The sequence below is a fragment of the Lodderomyces elongisporus genome, chromosome 2, assembly GCF_030384665.1.
Source record: "Lodderomyces elongisporus chromosome 2, complete sequence".
NCBI lineage: Eukaryota > Fungi > Ascomycota > Pichiomycetes > Serinales > Debaryomycetaceae > Lodderomyces > Lodderomyces elongisporus.
In genome coordinates this window covers 1555037-1573192 of record NC_083674.1, presented here as the reverse complement: position 1 = coordinate 1573192, position 18156 = coordinate 1555037, and the positions used below count along the sequence as shown (strand labels likewise).

At 35.8% G+C, this 18156-nt stretch overlaps 7 protein-coding genes across 7 annotated transcripts; 4 read left to right on the top strand and 3 right to left on the bottom strand. All coding sequences in view use genetic code 12, as the record gives it.

The window, feature by feature from the left end:
• Positions 1-2566: 2566 nt before the first annotated feature.
• On the top strand, positions 2567-3496 carry PIL1_2 (Eisosome core component; the record flags this gene model as incomplete). The annotated part of the gene is made up of 1 exon (XM_001527044.2): positions 2567-3496. One exon carries the CDS (start codon positions 2567-2569, stop codon positions 3494-3496), a length of 930 nt encoding a protein of 309 aa, XP_001527094.1.
• A 2752-nt stretch (positions 3497-6248) lies between these two features.
• On the top strand, positions 6249-9113 carry PVL30_001892 (uncharacterized protein; the record flags this gene model as incomplete). The annotated part of the gene is made up of 1 exon (XM_001527043.2): positions 6249-9113. The coding sequence occupies one exon, from the start codon at positions 6249-6251 to the stop codon at positions 9111-9113; it is 2865 nt and encodes a 954-aa protein (XP_001527093.2).
• A 308-nt stretch (positions 9114-9421) lies between these two features.
• On the bottom strand, positions 9422-10123 carry PVL30_001891 (uncharacterized protein; the record flags this gene model as incomplete). Its single annotated transcript, XM_001527042.2, has 1 exon — positions 9422-10123. One exon carries the CDS (start codon positions 10121-10123, stop codon positions 9422-9424), a length of 702 nt encoding a protein of 233 aa, XP_001527092.2.
• A 504-nt stretch (positions 10124-10627) lies between these two features.
• On the top strand, positions 10628-11803 carry TWF1 (Twinfilin-1; the record flags this gene model as incomplete). Its single annotated transcript, XM_001527041.2, has 1 exon — positions 10628-11803. The coding sequence occupies one exon, from the start codon at positions 10628-10630 to the stop codon at positions 11801-11803; it is 1176 nt and encodes a 391-aa protein (XP_001527091.2).
• Positions 11804-11964: 161 nt separating this feature from the next.
• Positions 11965-13881, bottom strand: PVL30_001889 (uncharacterized protein; the record flags this gene model as incomplete). Its single annotated transcript, XM_001527040.2, has 1 exon — positions 11965-13881. The coding sequence occupies one exon, from the start codon at positions 13879-13881 to the stop codon at positions 11965-11967; it is 1917 nt and encodes a 638-aa protein (XP_001527090.2).
• A 562-nt stretch (positions 13882-14443) lies between these two features.
• ini1 (Pre-mRNA-splicing factor ini1) lies at positions 14444-14812 on the top strand (the record flags this gene model as incomplete). Its single annotated transcript, XM_001527039.1, has 1 exon — positions 14444-14812. The coding sequence occupies one exon, from the start codon at positions 14444-14446 to the stop codon at positions 14810-14812; it is 369 nt and encodes a 122-aa protein (XP_001527089.2).
• Positions 14813-15139: 327 nt separating this feature from the next.
• On the bottom strand, positions 15140-16117 carry PVL30_001887 (uncharacterized protein; the record flags this gene model as incomplete). The annotated part of the gene is made up of 1 exon (XM_001527038.2): positions 15140-16117. One exon carries the CDS (start codon positions 16115-16117, stop codon positions 15140-15142), a length of 978 nt encoding a protein of 325 aa, XP_001527088.2.
• Between the last annotated feature and the right edge of the window lie 2039 nt (positions 16118-18156).

The following is an 18156-nucleotide window of genomic DNA, read 5'->3' as shown; positions in this document are numbered from 1 at the left end:
ACGCTGTTGGTCTCGGTGGCTGCAGTCGAGAAGTCGAAAAAAACTGGACGGAGAGAGAAGCAGCAGTAGTACTAGTAGTAGTAGTAGTAGTAGTAGTAATAGTAATATAGGACGAGGAGGCCAGAGAAAATTAAATGTGGGCACGACTGCCTTTCGAAGAACACTATCAACTGTAGGTCACTATGTTACTAATTGTTTTGAGACCAACCCGTATTGACAAGGTAGAAGGGCAAAAGAAAAACAAACTAACAAACAATCTTACTTGGCTTTATGTAATTTTGTTCTACTGTGCCAACTACTAGATTGTACAATCATTTACATCGTGAAGTGCAATTGTATGGTGAAGTGCATAGTTTTCTCTCTCTCTCTCTCTCTCTCTCTCTCTTTATTTTTAACTAATCTTTAATATCACTAATTGTAAATACTATTGTGGGAAAGGAAAAATAAACACAATTAGAGATTTTACCTTATTAGATTTCACCTACACCATTTTCTTTTATTTAAAAAATCAAACACATTTTATCTAATGACTAACTTTGTTAATAAATGATCCATCAAGACAATTATGGTTACAATATAAAAAAAAAAGAGAAAGAGAAAGAGAGAGAGAGAGAAAGAAAGAGAGAAATACTAGAATGGAAATGGCAACTTCAATCAAAAAGTGCAGAGTAGCATTGTATACCCATTTATTGTATGGACAATCACATACTTGTTAATGTAACTCTTGAACTTTTATGTATAAAAAATAGATGAGATTGATCCAAAAATAAGAAACAAATAACCAAACAAAAGCAAATGCTTATCGTAATTGAAAGATTAATTTATAAGAAGAAATCAAAATATAAAGATGGCTGGCTAAAAAAGTTGATAGCTAAAGGAAAGGACGCTGTTGACTTAGTAGCTATTATTACACGATAGTATTGATTACATCACGTGCTTACTATCTTTACACACACACATACATATATATATATATAAGTATATATATATGAACTAAGCCACTACTAAATATCTGCTTTTTATTCTCTCTCTCTCTCTCTCTCACTCTCTATCGTTACATTTTCTTTACTATTTTTTTTTTTCTACTGCCGCATGAGAAGAAAAGAAAAGGGGTAGGGGACCAGAAAGAACTGAAAAAAAAAAAAATAAAAGAAAAAAAATAAAAAGCATAGTTAAAATCCAGTGCCATACCCCCTTTATTATTCACTCTCTTTATCTTTTCTTAAGTGATTGCAATATTGTTGATTAGTTTCGACGATTTAAATGGTAAAATTTTTTATTTCGGAAATTTATTTATCTTTTTTTTTTTTTTTTTTTTCTTTTTTTGGAAACGCCTTATGCCTATAACTCAGTGTCGCCTTAAAAGTAAAAAAGAAGAAGGAGGAGGAGGGGGGGGGAAGTTGAAATGAAAAAAAACTAGAATGGAATTTCTATGGCTGTCTCTCGTGAAGGCAATTCCTAAAAGGGTTGTGTTGTAATCAAAAGGAGAATCACAATAGGGAATTTTGTGACACCTTTTTTTTTGTTTTTTTTTTGTTTTTTTTGTTTTTTTTCCTTTGTCGTCTTTTCTATTTCATAAACACTGTGCTGCATTTGCTTTTGCTTTTGCTTTTGCTTTTGCTTTTGTTTGTAATCTGAAATTTATGAAAGCAAAGTATTTTGAGGCAATACCTTTTCCATCTTTTCAAATTTGTATGTCTTTTTTTTTGCCAGTTCTTATTTTGTTTCGTCTCTTCCATATACTTATGACTATGCTGGTAATTTACATTGTTTGTTAATATTGATATGTGACTTGGCTGAAGTGAGTTTTATCTGCATCATGCACTTGTGTGGTGACAGCACTAGTAGTAGTGCTAGTAGTAGTACTAGTAGTAGTTGCTGTTACTTCTTTATCTTTTGTGGCTATATCTATATTTTAAATTTTAAATTTTTTAATTTCAGGATTTATAAGTATCCTTCTATTGTGTGTGACCCACAGTTGTTCTTGTGGTAGTGTTCAGCGATATCAGTAAATTTTCGGTAATACTAACAGCAGTAACAGTAGTAATAGTAGTAGTAGTAGTAGTAGTAGTAGTATTAATAGTTTTAGCAGTAGTAGCATTATTTAGTTTATTAGTAGCACTAAAAGAGTATCACCAATTATCTTCGCAAGGCACCGCAAGAATGAAGGAACAAAAAAAAAAAAAGAGAGAGAGAGTGAGAGCGAGAGAGAAATAGAGACACCACCCACTACCAGCAATTCAGCAATTTCTCTTTCCCACTCCACTCCTTTCCCGCCTCTCTTTTTTTTTTTTTTCTTTTTTTTCTTGAACCAATACTTTCAACAACCAAAAAACATCACCACCTCCACTACTTCTACTACTACTAAAACAAACAACTAATTGACAGAATAAACACACAGTCCATTCTACTCAATTAAAAATTACTCCAATTTATTCTACCAGTATCTTTATATATAAACAAGACAAGCAAAGTACAGAATAATTTTCTAGTTTTTGATTTTTAATTTTTGATTCTCTTTTTTTGGTTCCTATTTATCTTTTCATCCACCAATCTATTAATTACAATGCACAGAACTTACTCCTTAAGATCCAGCAGAGCTCCAACAGCTTCCCAATTACAAAGCCCACCACCACCACCATCATCTACCAAATCCAAGTTTTTCGGTAAAGGCTCAATTTCACACTCCTTTCGTAAATCTGCTGCTGGTGCGTTGGGTCCTGAGTTGGCCAGAAAATTAGCCATCTTGATCAAGATGGAAAAGAACTTGATGAGATCCATTGAGATTACCTCAAGAGAAAGAAAGGACTCAGCTAAGCAATTGTCTCTTTGGGGTGAAAGCAACGATGACGATATCAGTGATATCACTGATAAATTGGGTGTCTTGATCTACGAGATTGGTGAATTGGAAGACCAATTCATTGACAGATATGACCAATACAGAATTACCTTGAAGTCCATCAGAGACATTGAAGGTTCAGTGCAACCATCAAGAGAGAGAAAGCAAAAAATCACCGACCAAATCGCCTACTTGAAGTACAAGGACCCACAAAGTCCAAAAATTAACGTTTTGGAACAGGAATTGGTGAGAGCCGAGGCCGAGTCTTTGGTTGCTGAAGCTCAATTGTCCAACATTACCAGAGAAAAATTAAAGACTGCATTCAACTACCAATTCGACTCTATTAGAGAGCACGCGGAAAAGATTGCCTTGATTGCTGGTTACGGTAAGGCCTTGTTGGAGTTGTTGGATGAAAGTCCAGTCACTCCAGGCGAGACCAGACCTGCTTACGATGGTTACGAGGCTTCTAAGCAAATCATCATTGATGCTGAAAACGCATTGGCCTCATGGACCTTTGACTCAGCTGCGGTGCGTCCTACCTTATCATTGGCTGCTCACGAGGATGAGGCTTATCTCGACGATGAATTGGCCAACGAGGCTGAAAACTTGAGAATTGCTGAAAAGGATTTCGACAATGCTGAGGCCGAATTGGCTTAAAGTTAACGAAGCAGAAGAAGAAAAAGAAAAAAAAAAAAAAGAAGAAAAAAAAGTAGCTTGATATTTTTCACCCCCTCCCCTCCCTTTTTTTTTTTTTTTTTGACAATAGCCCTAGTCATCTTTTATGGACAGTGGCTTCTAATTCTACATTAATTGTTTATCCATACTAGCTTTTATTATTATTATTTTCTGTATCAATTCTTTAACAATTCTTTAAAAATTCTTTAATTTATTTTACCATTTTTTTCATTTTCTCTTGTTTCTTTCTTTTATTTTTTCTTTTGTTTATTGATAGTTTTCATAAAAAAATTATTGTTTTATTTCTTCTAATTTTTTTTCTTGTTTTGGACCTTGTCTCCTTCTCTTTCTAATTTCCTATTTCTTTACTCAATGTAGAGTGTTTTTATGAACTATGAAACAAAATATTCTAAGCTTAGTCCTTGTTTAAATTATTATTTTTGCTACTGTTAAAAGATTTAAAAAAACAAAAGAGATTACTTCTAGAGGAACTATTGGATAAGTTAAGATGAGCCATCTCAGTTTATTAGTTCACATATGAGGTGGCGATGGAACGGCTGAAATGTTAGGTGAAACCTCCACTTTGAACGTTCGAGGAGATTTAAGCTACTTTTAAGAAAGAGAGAGAGAAAATGAGAGGCAAAAAAAAATTGAAAACAAAAGAACGAATGGAAACATTGAAAATTAGCAATTTTATTTTTATTTCTATTTTATTATTTATTTTATTATTTATATTTTTTTTGGGGGGTAGGAAAGGAGGGGAGAAAGAGAAGGGGGGGAGAAACAAGGAAAAGTTGATCAAATTATTTGTCCTCTCCACTTGCCTTTCCCTTTGTTTCTCCCCCACTTTTACCCCCACCCCCACTCCCACCCCCCCAGTTTCATCTTTCTACTTTTAAAAATTGCGAATTGTCCAATCATTGCTCTTTTTTTTCCCCCTCACACTTACCCTTTCCCTCTCACTTATATTTCCGATTGTTGTGAAAATCTATTTATTCCAATCTCAATGTTAGTTTGAAAATTCAGTGTGACCAAAAGAGCAAAAAAGAAATATAGTAAAAGCAAACAATCAAGAATGAAAAAGATAAAGAACAAAAAAAAAAAGAAAAACATTTAGACAAGAAGTTCCTCTTTGGTGGTATTGGGTTGGGGTGGGAGAAGAGTAGGTCTAATGTTGCAATTGGAATGACGTATATTTTCTTCCTCCACTGTCATTGAATTTGTTTCTTAAGGTGTCTGTTTTATTTTTTTTTTTTAAAAAAAAATTCTCTTACAGTATCGTAAATTTGTTGTTTCCTATTTTTATTTCTTTTATTTTTTCCTTCTTCTATCTCCTTACTTTTAGTTGAAGCTTTTGTATCTTATCAATGACCAAGATGTCAAAAGCCCTCTCTAGATATCAAGTTATACAGAAAAGTTTGAAAAGACTTGATTGTTTCGGGTATATATGTCAAAGCAAATGATCATAATAATATTATTATATACACAGACACATAGACACACAGACACACAGACACATAGACATACAAACTCCCACAAATAATTACACAAAAAACGCGCTTCAAGGTGTAGCAAACAAAGCCAAAACAAAAAAAAAAAACAAAAATAAAAATATCAAAACATTCTCTTTCATGTGCAGTAGCTACAACTAGAGTAACAACAACAGGAAGGAAAAGAAAGAATGGAAATACGCTAAGGAAACTTACAATATCGCGGAATAGAAAGGAGTATGCCAGAAAATTGTACCTTGTGTTTACCAATGACAGGTAAATTATACAACAGGAGTTAGCATCGCGGAGTTTTGCAAATTGTTAACTGTTTTTTTTTTTATTCTTTAATTCTCTCTTTCTGTCTTTTCAATAGAAAAGGTATTCTACAAGGCTTGGTCATTATACGCCTCAATCTACTTGTTTATCGAGTCTGTCACAAATCTTTACCTCTAAATGTAAATGTGGATATACATTTTTACATATCTAAACGTATTTCACATTATAAAACATCTCATGGTTTAATGGATATCTCGGGAAAGCGAGTCTTTGTGTGAAATTGCAAGAGCAAAATCTCTCCTTCTTGTAAAACAATCATATGGTAGCATACGTTAAGAAAACAAAAAACATACAAAACATACACAACATACAGAGAACAGAGCGCGCGAGAAGGAGAGAGAAGGAGAGAGAGCGAGAGAGAGAGAGAGAGAGAGAGAGATCAACTTTCTCACTCATTCAATAACAAACAATATTTACAAAATAGGATCAACATATGAATTCATAACAAACCATATAGCGGATTAGTAATTTATCCTGAATTACACACAGAAACGTAAACACCACTCCATCTACAATTTTTTCCTTATACACAGTTTATTTTCTCTAAGCAAAAAAAAAAAAAAGACAGAGACCCACCATCCCTCAAATCTACTACCGGTCACTTCTCGAACCATATCTTGAATCACACAGATACTTATACACACTCGCTTTTATTTGCTATAATTGTTTACAGTTGCTTTTACTTGATACTACTTGTTACTACTTGCAAAAAAAAACAACACACACTAGTTTTATCCTATTCTTTATACTTGTCTATTTCTTATTTCCTATCACTTGTCTTTATTCATCTTTTTCCATACTTGGAATCAATACACATAACTACTAGATTCCATCACTAACTGTTTTACCCACAACAAATATTGCTTAATCACCGCAAAAGAGAATAGCTTTCAAAGTTGGATCCTATAATGGCGAGTGAGTTTCTACGTTCGTCTCCAGCAAGAGATGAAAACGAAGCAAGACTTTTAAAACCCCCAACGCTCAGCACAACTCAAACACCAGCATCAAAGAAAACAACCGGAGCATCTTCTTCCTTCTTTGCTAGATCAATAAACTCTTCAGTCAAGAAACAACAACAACAACTAGATCAGCATATGGAACAAAATGATATGCATTTCCTTCCATCGTTTCCTCCCTCAGCATCGAAGTTCCAAAATCTACCCAGTCTAAGTGGTTGGACACCTTTGATTTCAAAAACATATTCCGCAGAACAAATCTTATCAATAAATTCAACTCCTAATAAACTCTTTACACACCCATCCCATTCTTTGAACCCAACACTGCAGAATGTACAGCGACAAAGTAGTACAGGCACAGGATACGGAATGTCGGAGCAAGATAACAACTCTGGTATTATTGGCCAAAACAACAACAACAACAACAACAACAACAACAACAACAGTAACAATAGCAATAACAACAACAGCGGCTACTACCTCCCAGGTAATGAATTAGAGTTTCAAGGCTTTGGATTCACGCCACTAATAAATCACAACTTTAATTTTTTGGCAAACACTTCAGGAAGCCAATTGTTTGGAATCACTCCATTCCAAGAACGAATGTTACAACAGAACTGCGAGATATATATAGACTCTCCTATACGTAACGGAAATGGTAATGGTTATGGTGGTAGTGGTGGATTGGGAACAGGAACAATAGGAACAGCAGGAACAACAGGGGCAACGACGAATGTCATTGAAAACTTTTCCATCACTCCATCAAAGTTTAGCCTCAATGCAGTGGCCAGTAACAAGAAAATACTACAAGATCCTTTAAAAAGCGCAACAAAGAGAAGCATTGCATTATTAGACACTCCTCCAAGACAACCACATAAACTCAGTATTATTACAAAAGCATACAATGACGATAGTGAAGGCAAAGAGGTTGATTCTCCGTCACAGCAGCCTTGCAAGCCAGTGAGATCCCAACCATCACAACTTGATGGTGACGAAACCGATGGAACTGATGACGATTTTGATAATGATAAAGCTAATGAAAATGTGAATGTGAATGAGAACAATGATTTTAACAAGTCCGATCTCAAAAAGGACAATGAAATGAAGGAAAATCTAAGCAGAAATTTAAACACAAACAGAGACGCAAATGCATTTATGCAAACACCAAATCCGAAACAAAGACTGAAGCCACTTAACAACATCTCAAACAAATTGAAAGCAGAATTATCAACTCCTGCTGACAAAAAGATAACTCCAAGCTCGCCATCTACAATCATTATTGCGTCCACCAAAAAGTCATCACCCAACAAACCAAATTTAGATACCAACAATAATCACGGCCACGACCTGGAAAATGAAGATGACAAAGAGAATCTACAACCACCAAGCCCCACACCAGCTAAAGTTTCATCAAATCCACCTATGATGGGAATTTTTACAGAACGAAAATCCACCAATATGAATCTTAGTTCAAAACCCAAGCCAAAGCCAAAACCAAAGAAACCTTCACGGCCAGCTACAGAAGGTTCATTGACGTCAACAGCAACAACATCATCAGTAAAAAAATCAACTGCATCAACAACATCATCAGCATCATCAACAACAACAACTGCAACGAAAACAAAATCAACAACGGCGTCATCCACATCATCTTTGAAATCAATATCCACTTCAAGTAATGGAACTTCTGCCAATAAACAAGGAGGCTCCGGGAAATCACAAGCAGAGAATCGAGCGAAAATGCAAGCAGGTATGACGAAGTTCCAAATAGTCTTGTCAGACACACATAACAAATCACTGGCAAAGAACAAGAAGCGTTTGGAAAGAAATCGAAAAGAGTTCAAGAAGAATGTGAATACAAACAAAGTCACTAATTCTACCGCTCACGAAGCAACAACCATGGCAAAAAACAGCAACAACAACAGCAACAATGTATTTCCTCATCCATTTCAGGTACACCCCACACCACCATCATCATCGTCAACAGCAACAACAACAACAGCAACAACAACAACAATACAACTTCCACCTGTAGCACCGCCTCAAGCATCTTCAACCTTCGACAATAACCTTACTATGAACACCTCGCGAGAACACAGTAGTATATTATCCCATGGCGGAAGTATTAACACCTCAAGCCATTTCAATCTCACAACAGACCACTCATCATTTGAATTAGGTGGACTCTCTTCAACACCAAATTCCAAAGTATTGTTGGATCGCATTTTCGAAAAGCAGTCACCGCAGCAGACGATGCAGATGCAGAAACAAGGGTCAAATGTCCCATTTGGTTCATCGACGACACATGGGCTGCACCTGCAACTGCAGCAAATCATTGTTGACCACACGAGCATTTTTCAAATGCAATTCCCACACCAAGCACCAATGGGTTCCACCAATATGCCACCACCAATGTCTCTGCTGAACAAAATTATCTCGCCTCTGGCGCCACACTCGTCACATGCAGCACATGCAGCGCATACAGCACATGCACCACAACATCCGATGATGGCGATAATGTCTACTCCACAACATTCTCAAGCCTACAATATCAACAATACAAGTGATGCATTCACAGCTCAGCTTCCATCACCTTGGAACTTTGCATTTGGAACGCCACAAACACTTTCTAGAATCAACAATAATATCAATAGCAGTCATAACACTACTAGCACTAACAATACTAAGAGTACTAGTAAAAACAGTTTTCAATTCACATCAACGGCGTCTGAATCATTGCCTTCAACATCTAATGAATCCGCAGCCAATATTGCCGAAAGCTTGGAATCGCAAGATCAGAGTCGCAAAACAACATAAAAATAATTATTAGAAGTAGAATTTCCTCATTTCATATACATTTTTTTTTAACTATACACCCATGCGGTTAATAAAGACCTTTTTTTTTTTTTCAAAAAAAAACAAAAATTATTGTTTGATAGTAATAAATTTGCAAATGAAAAAACATAGCTGTAATGCACCAGTTTATCTCTATTTCTTCTTTCATCCCCTCCCCTTTCCCCTAATTTTCTTTGAGTTTCTCCTTAACTGATTTTTTCGTTCTTCTTTTCTTTTCTTTTCTTTTCTTTTCTTTTCTTTTCTTTTTTTCATTTTATTTTTCTTTTGAATTATACGTTTGGAGGTAGTAGTAAGGCACCAATGATGCCTGGTCTTTCTGTGCTCAATAAGTCAAATATTTGTCCCGAGTTATTGGAATCACTTACTTCCAACAGTATACCTAGCTCACTGAACCAGTTTCTATTTTCCGGACTCAAAATACGACTTGTCTTGCCTAGTCCCACAACAACCAATTCCGGTTTAGGATGAACTTTGTTGAAGATTTCAAATACCTCTTTTGCAAATGTCACTACATGTCCGTCTATTTTCACCAAACTTTTATCACCATGCTGGAAATTCACTTCAAATGTCTCTGACCCAATTAGACACAATCCAACAACATTGCCTTGTAAGTCAGGCGAAGTAACAAGGTAATTGTTGGCCAAATGGAACCCGTTCAGCTTAATGCTTTCGATATAGTTCAAGGGCTTGCTCAGGTAAAGCAAAATGTCGTTTTGTTTAAGAATGTCAGCAGGATTTACTGGTGGTTTGGATTTAGTGGATGGTTTGAATAAAGAAGAGGTGTCGCTGGGGTCAGATCTGAAGATGGAGGAAGTTTGCCCCGATGTTGATGACGAGGAAGGGCCGCGACCATTATGTGACCCACCCCCAAATAAGCTTTGGAGTGGACGATTACTATGTAGAGAGCGGCAAATCAGGAAACGCAATGGTCGAATAGGTGCAAAAACCACTTGGTTGCGTTGGATCATCATGGGTAATAGAAAGTTGTAGGTCAAGTTGTAGGTCAAGTCGTTATTGATGATGATGATGAGGAACAACGGTGTATATCGTTAAAGATTGGGTTTTTTTTCTTTTTCCTTTATTCTCATTATTTTTTGTTCTCTTTTTTTTTTTAGGGTGGAAAATTGGGTAAGGGGGTAATTTCTAGCAACAAACAGAGATTTTCTTTTCTATAAGAGTACTTGAAGTATCTACCTTCATGTACCCATCATATCTCTCCACCCCCCCTTTTCTTTTTTTTTATTTTTCCGTTAATAGATTTTAACCGAAAAGTATATTGTCCATCTTTTAACTGCGACAACTACAACTGCAACTACAACTACAACTCCAACACATTCTTGCATCCACCAACACTAATTCCATCCATTTCATCTTTATCTTTTGAGTTGTTCTTTTCATTTTCTTTTGATTTTTCCTTTCAAGCTTTATATTTTTGTTAACTACACTCACCTATATTCAAGACTATAAAGTTTGAAATGTCAACTCAATCAGGAATTACTGTTTCTTCAAAACTTGCAGACGTTTTTAAAAGTAAATCGTCATCTACCCCAATCGTCATCAAAATTTCTTCCGCCTCTACTGAATTGATCCCTGCTGAGATTAACAACGAAACATCAACTACAACTTCTATCTCATCATCAATTGCTCAATTAAACAAATATTTATCCCAAACTTTTCCTGAACCAGCTTATATTTCTTTTCCCTACGACAGCAGTGAAGGCAATAATGATGGTAATAGCACTTTAGCGCAATCGCAACCACAAAAGATCTTTATAAGTTTTATACCAGATTCAGCTCCCATTAAACAAAAAATGTTGTATGCTTCTACAAAAAATACATTATTAACTAGTTTGGGTTCTTCGCAATTCGCATACAAATTTGCTTGGACCGAACTTGATGAAGTGACTGAGGATCACTTGACTCGTTCTATCAATGATGAAAAGAATGGAGAAAATAGAGGCGTTAAAGGGTTGAAGACCGAAAAGGAGGAAATTGTGGAGAATATTAACCAACAATCGTATTATGCAAGAACTGGACTTGGATTCAAACGAGAATTGGCAAGTATGAGTTCCAAGACAAGTGGCAGTACAGGTGATATCTTGTATGCATTTGATGAGAAATTAAAATTAGAGTTTGAAAATTTAAAGGAGTCGAAACTGGATGTTGGTATAGTCGTTATTTTCAATATTAATATGGCAAGCGAAGTGATTGAATTACATGAAAAAATCAATAAAGTCAACGTGGATGGATTGATTAATAAATTGGAGAGCAATGTTGCACCACTGAAACCATCGTATATCTTATATAAATATGAACAAAGCAAAGTTGCATTCATATACACCTGTCCTTCTGGATCGTCAGTGAAAGACCGTATGGTTTACGCCGCGTCGAAAAATAGCTTAATTTCACATCTTAAAAACGAATATTTTAATGGTGACGATGTTGTTCTTGATAAAAATTTGGAAGTTGGCGATTTGAATGAATTGGAGGTAAGTGAATTGGAGTCAGACTTTGGAAACGATGAAAGCAAGCAAAGTAGAGGTGCAACGCCGTCATCCCATTCGTCATCATCATTATCCTCTGCCAATAACCAGTCAGCAAATAATACTGGCCTCCGATTTAATAAACCAAAAGGACCACGTCGAAGATAGTTGAACAAATGAATAACACAAAAGAATGTATAAGAGAATGAATAAAAGTAGAAATATAAATAAAAAAAAATGTCAAATCAAATTTCTAAAAAATCAAATAAAAAAAAATCAGAAAAAAAAAAATTTAAAATAAAAGTTTTGAATCAATCAGCTTAACCTATTTAGTACACTATATACAGATCAATCAAATTTTTCAATTTGTCCGCATCTTTGAAATACTCTTCAATGTCATCCAATGAGGTAGAGTTCACGATATGGGTATAGATTTTCCGTGAAATGGTTTTGTTAATCTTTATAAATTGCTCTTCGTTGGTAATGTAATCACAATTGCTAATATGTCCACCACTGTCACCATTACCACTTATATTACTACTATTATTAAGATTATGATTGTAATTATCATCATCATTATCATCGTTATAATTCTTTCTGCTGTGATGATCATTGCCGTAATTTCGTTTAATAGCTGTTTCTGGTTTGTATCGATCTTTCAACTTGTGGCGCAAATACTTTTGAATGATAGATTTCTGGTCATACGTCAACTCTCTTTTATGTTGGGGTGTATATTCGTTGTCGTCACTGGAAGAGTAACTTGATGCTTCTAATGGACTCGGGCTGTTCACCAGCGATGATAGATTAGAGTTTGACTCTGAGTAACTGGGTGAGTCGAATGACGTAGAGCCTGAATTAGATACCATAGAAGGGTGGTAGCTTTGATGTTGGTAATAGAGATGACGATCATGCTTATTGTTGTAGGTTGTATTTTTTGTTTCTGATTTCTTTCCTGTCTTGAGTTCATTTATCAAATTTGTTATTCTACTTGGCTGATTTGCCAAAGGTTTAACGTGATGTGTACTGATGCCTGCATCAGATTTACTGGAAAGTTGCTTTCTCCTTTTTTTTCTTGTTGTAACATTGGACTGTAATGGGGTACGTGAAACAAGAAAAGAGTTAGAGGCGAAAGATGAGGAAGAAGTGCCTGGGTTTGAACTTATTGCTTGTGGTTCCATCCCTAAACTTGCTTCAATTAAGGTCAGTTCCCTGGCCTTTTGGAATGTCTTCCAAGAATCTGCTTCTTCTGGCGTTAGCAGTTCCTCCTGTTTTTGTTCTCTCCGAAGAAGTTTTCCACCATTCATGGTTCTCGACGGTTGATGGTGCTGACGGTGCTGATGACTTGAATGACTCGAATGACTAAAATTACGCAGTGGTAACAACAGTTGTGAATGAAGTCGCAGCAGAGTTTGTAGTAACCTTGAGTTGGGTATTTCTGCATGAAGATCGCTATTCACGTTGTTGTTATTAACAACTAATGTTCCATCACCATTGTTGTCATAGTCTACCATAGAATCATCTTCACCATTTTCTTCTTCCTCATACAAAAATGCATCATCTAGTTCATTATTCTCATTAAAAATCACCAAACCTGGGTTGGACCTCTGCAGTGCTCTAGGTCTTATCAAATCAGCGATAACAGACCTTGACCTCGAACCGACCATGCTATTTCCATGGCCGCTATTGCTATCATAACCATATCTGATCCCCCTGTTACTTCTTGGTAAAAGTGTTTCTTGACTGTAATCGCACATTGGACAAAACCACAGTAAAGTGTAGTCATCAATTTCTTGCTGCACCCCTAGACAATTTAGATGGAACGATGATCCACATTGGAAACACAGTATAGTTTGATTGTTATAGCGTCGGTTGCTTACAGTACATATACAACAAAAAGTAGTTGTCGATAACGATAACGAGCTGATTTGAGTATGGTATTGTTGATCTACATTACTTTGTGGAATAATGTATTGAGAGGGGATGCGATCTATAGCTGCATTGGGCAACAACTTGTCCTGGACTTTTAACACTTCTAAAATCTTAATTAGATCTCTGGCGCTGGTGATTTGTACTTGATAAAAGTTGTTTCTGCACGTAGGACAACTATTAGATTTCGATGACCATATAGTGATGCAATCTTTATGGTATATCTTTGTGGGGCAACATGGAATCTTACCAACAAGGTCAGTAGGTTTGATTGATTCAAAACAAATGATACATTCATTCTCCAGTAGTTGTAGACTCATGATGTAGAATGTAATTAACTTTCCTTGCTTCCTTGCTTCCTTCCTTCTTTCTTCCCTTTATTTCTTAATTTCGTTTCTTCTTTTTATTTCCTGTTTCCTGTTTCCTGTTTCTTTTAGGTGTTTATGAATTTGAACTTTATTTATGACGTCTTTCTTCTTTTTTTCTTTTTTTTTTTTTTGGGACCGGTGGCGATACTTTTATAGAATCAAAAAAGGATTGGAGTCTCCCAAGGTTGCAAAAGCAGGGAAGAGAAAACCAAGGCGAGTTGAAGCGAGAGTAAGGTTTTGCAATTATTTAAATTTTCCAACTCTTTTCCCCAACTCTTGCTTATTATACTTCTACCATTTCTTAAAATCATACACGAAAACAAAAAGACCAAGCTAGACCACACACGAGATAATCAAATCAGATAAGTTCTATTGGTCAATAGTCCCATCAAACAAAATAGAAAATATAGCAACTTGTACAAGCAAGCAGACAAATAGCCACTTGAACACGAGTTTTAGTCAGCCTAAAGTACCCGAAACTAAATATATTCATCATCAGTATATCTATTTACAAATGTCGCGACATCAATACGATTTGGTCCAATGTATGAAACAACCAGGAAAGACAATAGGTCAAATATGCCCTAACTGCGATGGCAAATGTCCCGTTTGTGACTCAATGGTGAAACCCACAACCAAAGTCCGAATATGCCAGGATTGTTCTGCTGAATATCTCCGAAATAAATGTATTATATGTGGACATAACTTGGGTTTGAACAATGAAAACGGCGTCGATGCTTATTACTGCCTTGAATGTTGCAGAATGGAAAAAGATAGAGAGGGGTGTCCGAGGGTGACAAATGTTGGAGGCAATAAGATTGATATGATATACCTGAAGAAGAAGGATAAAGATTCTACGAAATCGCTTTTAAATAACACATGATCTTTACATGAAATGAGGGAAGATGGCAAGGGGAGCGGGAAGGCAGAAGAGAGAGAGAGAGAGAGAGAGAGAGAGAGAGAGAGAGAGAGAGAGAGAGAGAGAGAGAGAGAGAGAGAGAGAGAGAGAGAGCGAGAGATAGAGAGAATTTCTACATTGGTATACAAGAACACTACAAAGCAAAGCATACCAGTAGAGAAAGAGGTATACTTACAAATTCAGTCTAAATGTCTGATACTGCATAAACTCAATAATCATAAAAGAAACGCCAATATGTAAATCTATATATATATACATATATATATATTGTGAATAATGATAAAGAATGAATCATTTCTCCTGTCTATCTGCTTCATCAACAACAATTTCCACAGCGGTATTGATCCCTTGTTTCCATCTGTTTTCCAAATACTCATTAACTGGCGCGTATTCGTTAATCTGTCGTCTTTTTCTGTCTTCATCTACTTCATCAATCATTTTCCTCTTCATGTTAATTTGCCGTATCATATCATTATTAATTGTATCTAGTTCCTGCAACTGATTTTCTTGTAATACATTTATTTCATGTTGATTCTGCGCTAGTAAGTTTAAATTCCTTTGTCGTAATATGGAATGGCCAAGAGTAGTATACAATCTAGTGTGATCAATCCTATCCTCTTCCCCTAAAGACGAATAAGAAGACGATTGTGCACGCTCGTTACCATTTTCATCGAGCGGCGATTTCAATGTAAAATCAGTATATCTTGTCATATCAACGCCACCTTCCATTTCGTGATCATTATCATGCTCATCATCATCCAGCTCTTCCTCTTCGTATCGCTGGATAGTCATATCTACCATACTCCCAGGTCGAGGTTGCAATATTGCTTGCGGGATAAATTGCTCAACTCCTGGGTGTAGAGGTAGATTCAATTGCTCGAGCTGTTGCAAATGTACTTGCTCTTCTTCGTGTTGCTGTTGCTGTTGCTGTTGCTGTTGTTGTTGTTGTTGTTGTTGTTGTTGTTGTTGCTGTTGTTGTTGTTGTTGTTGTTGTTGCAGCCGTTGTTCGCCATTTATTACTAACTCTGAAGTGTTTTGAGGTATACTGCTAACATCGTTAATTCTATTGTTACTTCTATTGTTAATTCCAGTATTGCTTGTATTGGTATGCAGGTCGTTTGGATGGTTAGTTAGGTTATCCATATTGTGGTTGAATTGTCTGGCTAATTCTAGTCGTATGAGCTGTTCCACATGTGCCCTCTCCTCAGGGCTTACATTTTCATCAATGTACTTAAGATGTTCCAAGGGTTCGTAGTTTATCGTGACCATAATATCGGGGGGGGGGGGGCGGTATATGTGAGACAGCGTTGGTGGTGGCTTATTCGAATGTTATCGCTTGTGTTAAAGTCAGAGCAAGAGGTGATAAGTTAAAAGGAAATACAAATGTGTTGCTTTCGGTGGCACCAGTGGGGTATGTCTTTAATTCTCTGTTGGTTTGTCGTGTAAATATTCGTAAAATGAAGCAAGTGGGAAAGAGTCTTGTGAATGGTACTGATGATAGAATATATGTGCCTGTGCTCTTGGTAAAGAAAATTGGAATAATCGGAAGTTGGTTGTTTAAATGAATTACAAAAAAAAAGCAGAATGAAGTGAAGTGAAGTAGAGTAAGATAGAATGGAGTGGAGTTGAGAGTTATGGTTGATGCAGATATACTGGTTTTCTCTCTTATTTTTTTGTCTTCTCTTCTCTTTTAACTTTCCCTTTTGTTCTATTGATAACTGATAACCCACACAAAGGCGCACAAAATACACACCACACACCACACAATACACAATACACAATACACAATACAACAAGCTTATGAGCATTACTAATCTCAATTACACAACAAAGAGAGCACAACAATAGCTAGTATGCAGATATATAGATTTAGAGAAGTAGTATTCCACGTCAAGTTTCGTGTAACAAAATACCCCTGGCCCTTACGGTCCTTCTACATTTGACCAAGGAAGCTAAAGTTTAGAACGTTCCAAAAGTTAACAAGTGAACAGTAAATTATTTATTTGCCTTGCACGGCACAATCCTGCTCTAGTCTTCCGCAACCAAATGCCCAAACAAAATAAACGAACAAAAGAAGAAAAAAAATAGTAGTAAACAAAAAGAAAGACCCATGTGGTACAACTATGAAAAAAGTGAAAGAACCAAGAGCAGCAAGCGATACTATAACCAATATTTACCTATGCGGCAATAAGAGAAGAAATCATTCCAAACTAAGCGGCATCTCTGGTGTTGGTTTTGACTTTTAAAAAGATGCACAAAAAAATAAAGATCAAGAGATTCTTTGACTCCCAACGATTGACTGGCACAAACTTCACTTCGAACTCTAGCTCATTTTGCACTATATCGCCTCGTGCCACAAACAGCTTCGGCCAAGATACCTCAGGCCGAATTTTGCTATTGTTTTCTTTCTTTCTTTCTTTCTTTCTTTCTTTCTCCGTCCCCGTCTTGGTCTCTCCGCCGCCTGAACCGGCTCAAATTTCACTTCCTTGACCAACAATTACTATATACATCAAGTGAAATTCAGGCACATTTGCCGTAGAAGTTAATTGTTCATCCTTTTCTTTTGTTTCTTCTCGATTTTCTCTTCACTTTATTCTTTCTTTCTTTATTTTTTTTTTAATTTCATTTCTTCATTCTATTATTCTTCGCCTTATTTCCCACTGGCACCAATTCTTAATGCCGTATAGACAAAAAAAAAAAAATTAAAATCATTCAGTCCAGCGCGATGGGGATAGAGCTAGAACAAAAAATTCCGTTCTTTTATTCCTTTTTATTTATTTATTCATATATATATATAATGTATATATATATGTATATTTGATTTGACAAGAGATCTTCCGCGTCTTCTTTTATATTTTATCAGTAAAAAAAATATATATATAAAAGAAATAAGATATAGAAGCTGTAAGGTGTAGTTCACATTTTTTGTTTAAACCTCTAATTTACGAGACTTGGTTTTAGGGTACTGATGATACTTAAAGTGTCGTCAAATAAGGTTCAAACCTAGTATGCGAGATAAGTTAGTTAGCACCCTCAGTGTTTTAGTTACATGACATATCAATAACCATTTGACATTGGGTTGACATCATCTGGATAGAATTCTGCATCTGTAGATATACCCTTATTGCGTACATCTAGTCACATTTTATAGATATGAAAATCGATAGTGCTAAAGTCATATTCGCCCAAAAAGAATGTTTTTCCTGGCATTGATTACATATAATGAGATACAAGTTTGTGTACTCATCTTCTAGAGTAACAATTTCGGAGACCAAAAAAGAAAATTACAAAAGGAAAGAAAAGATTAG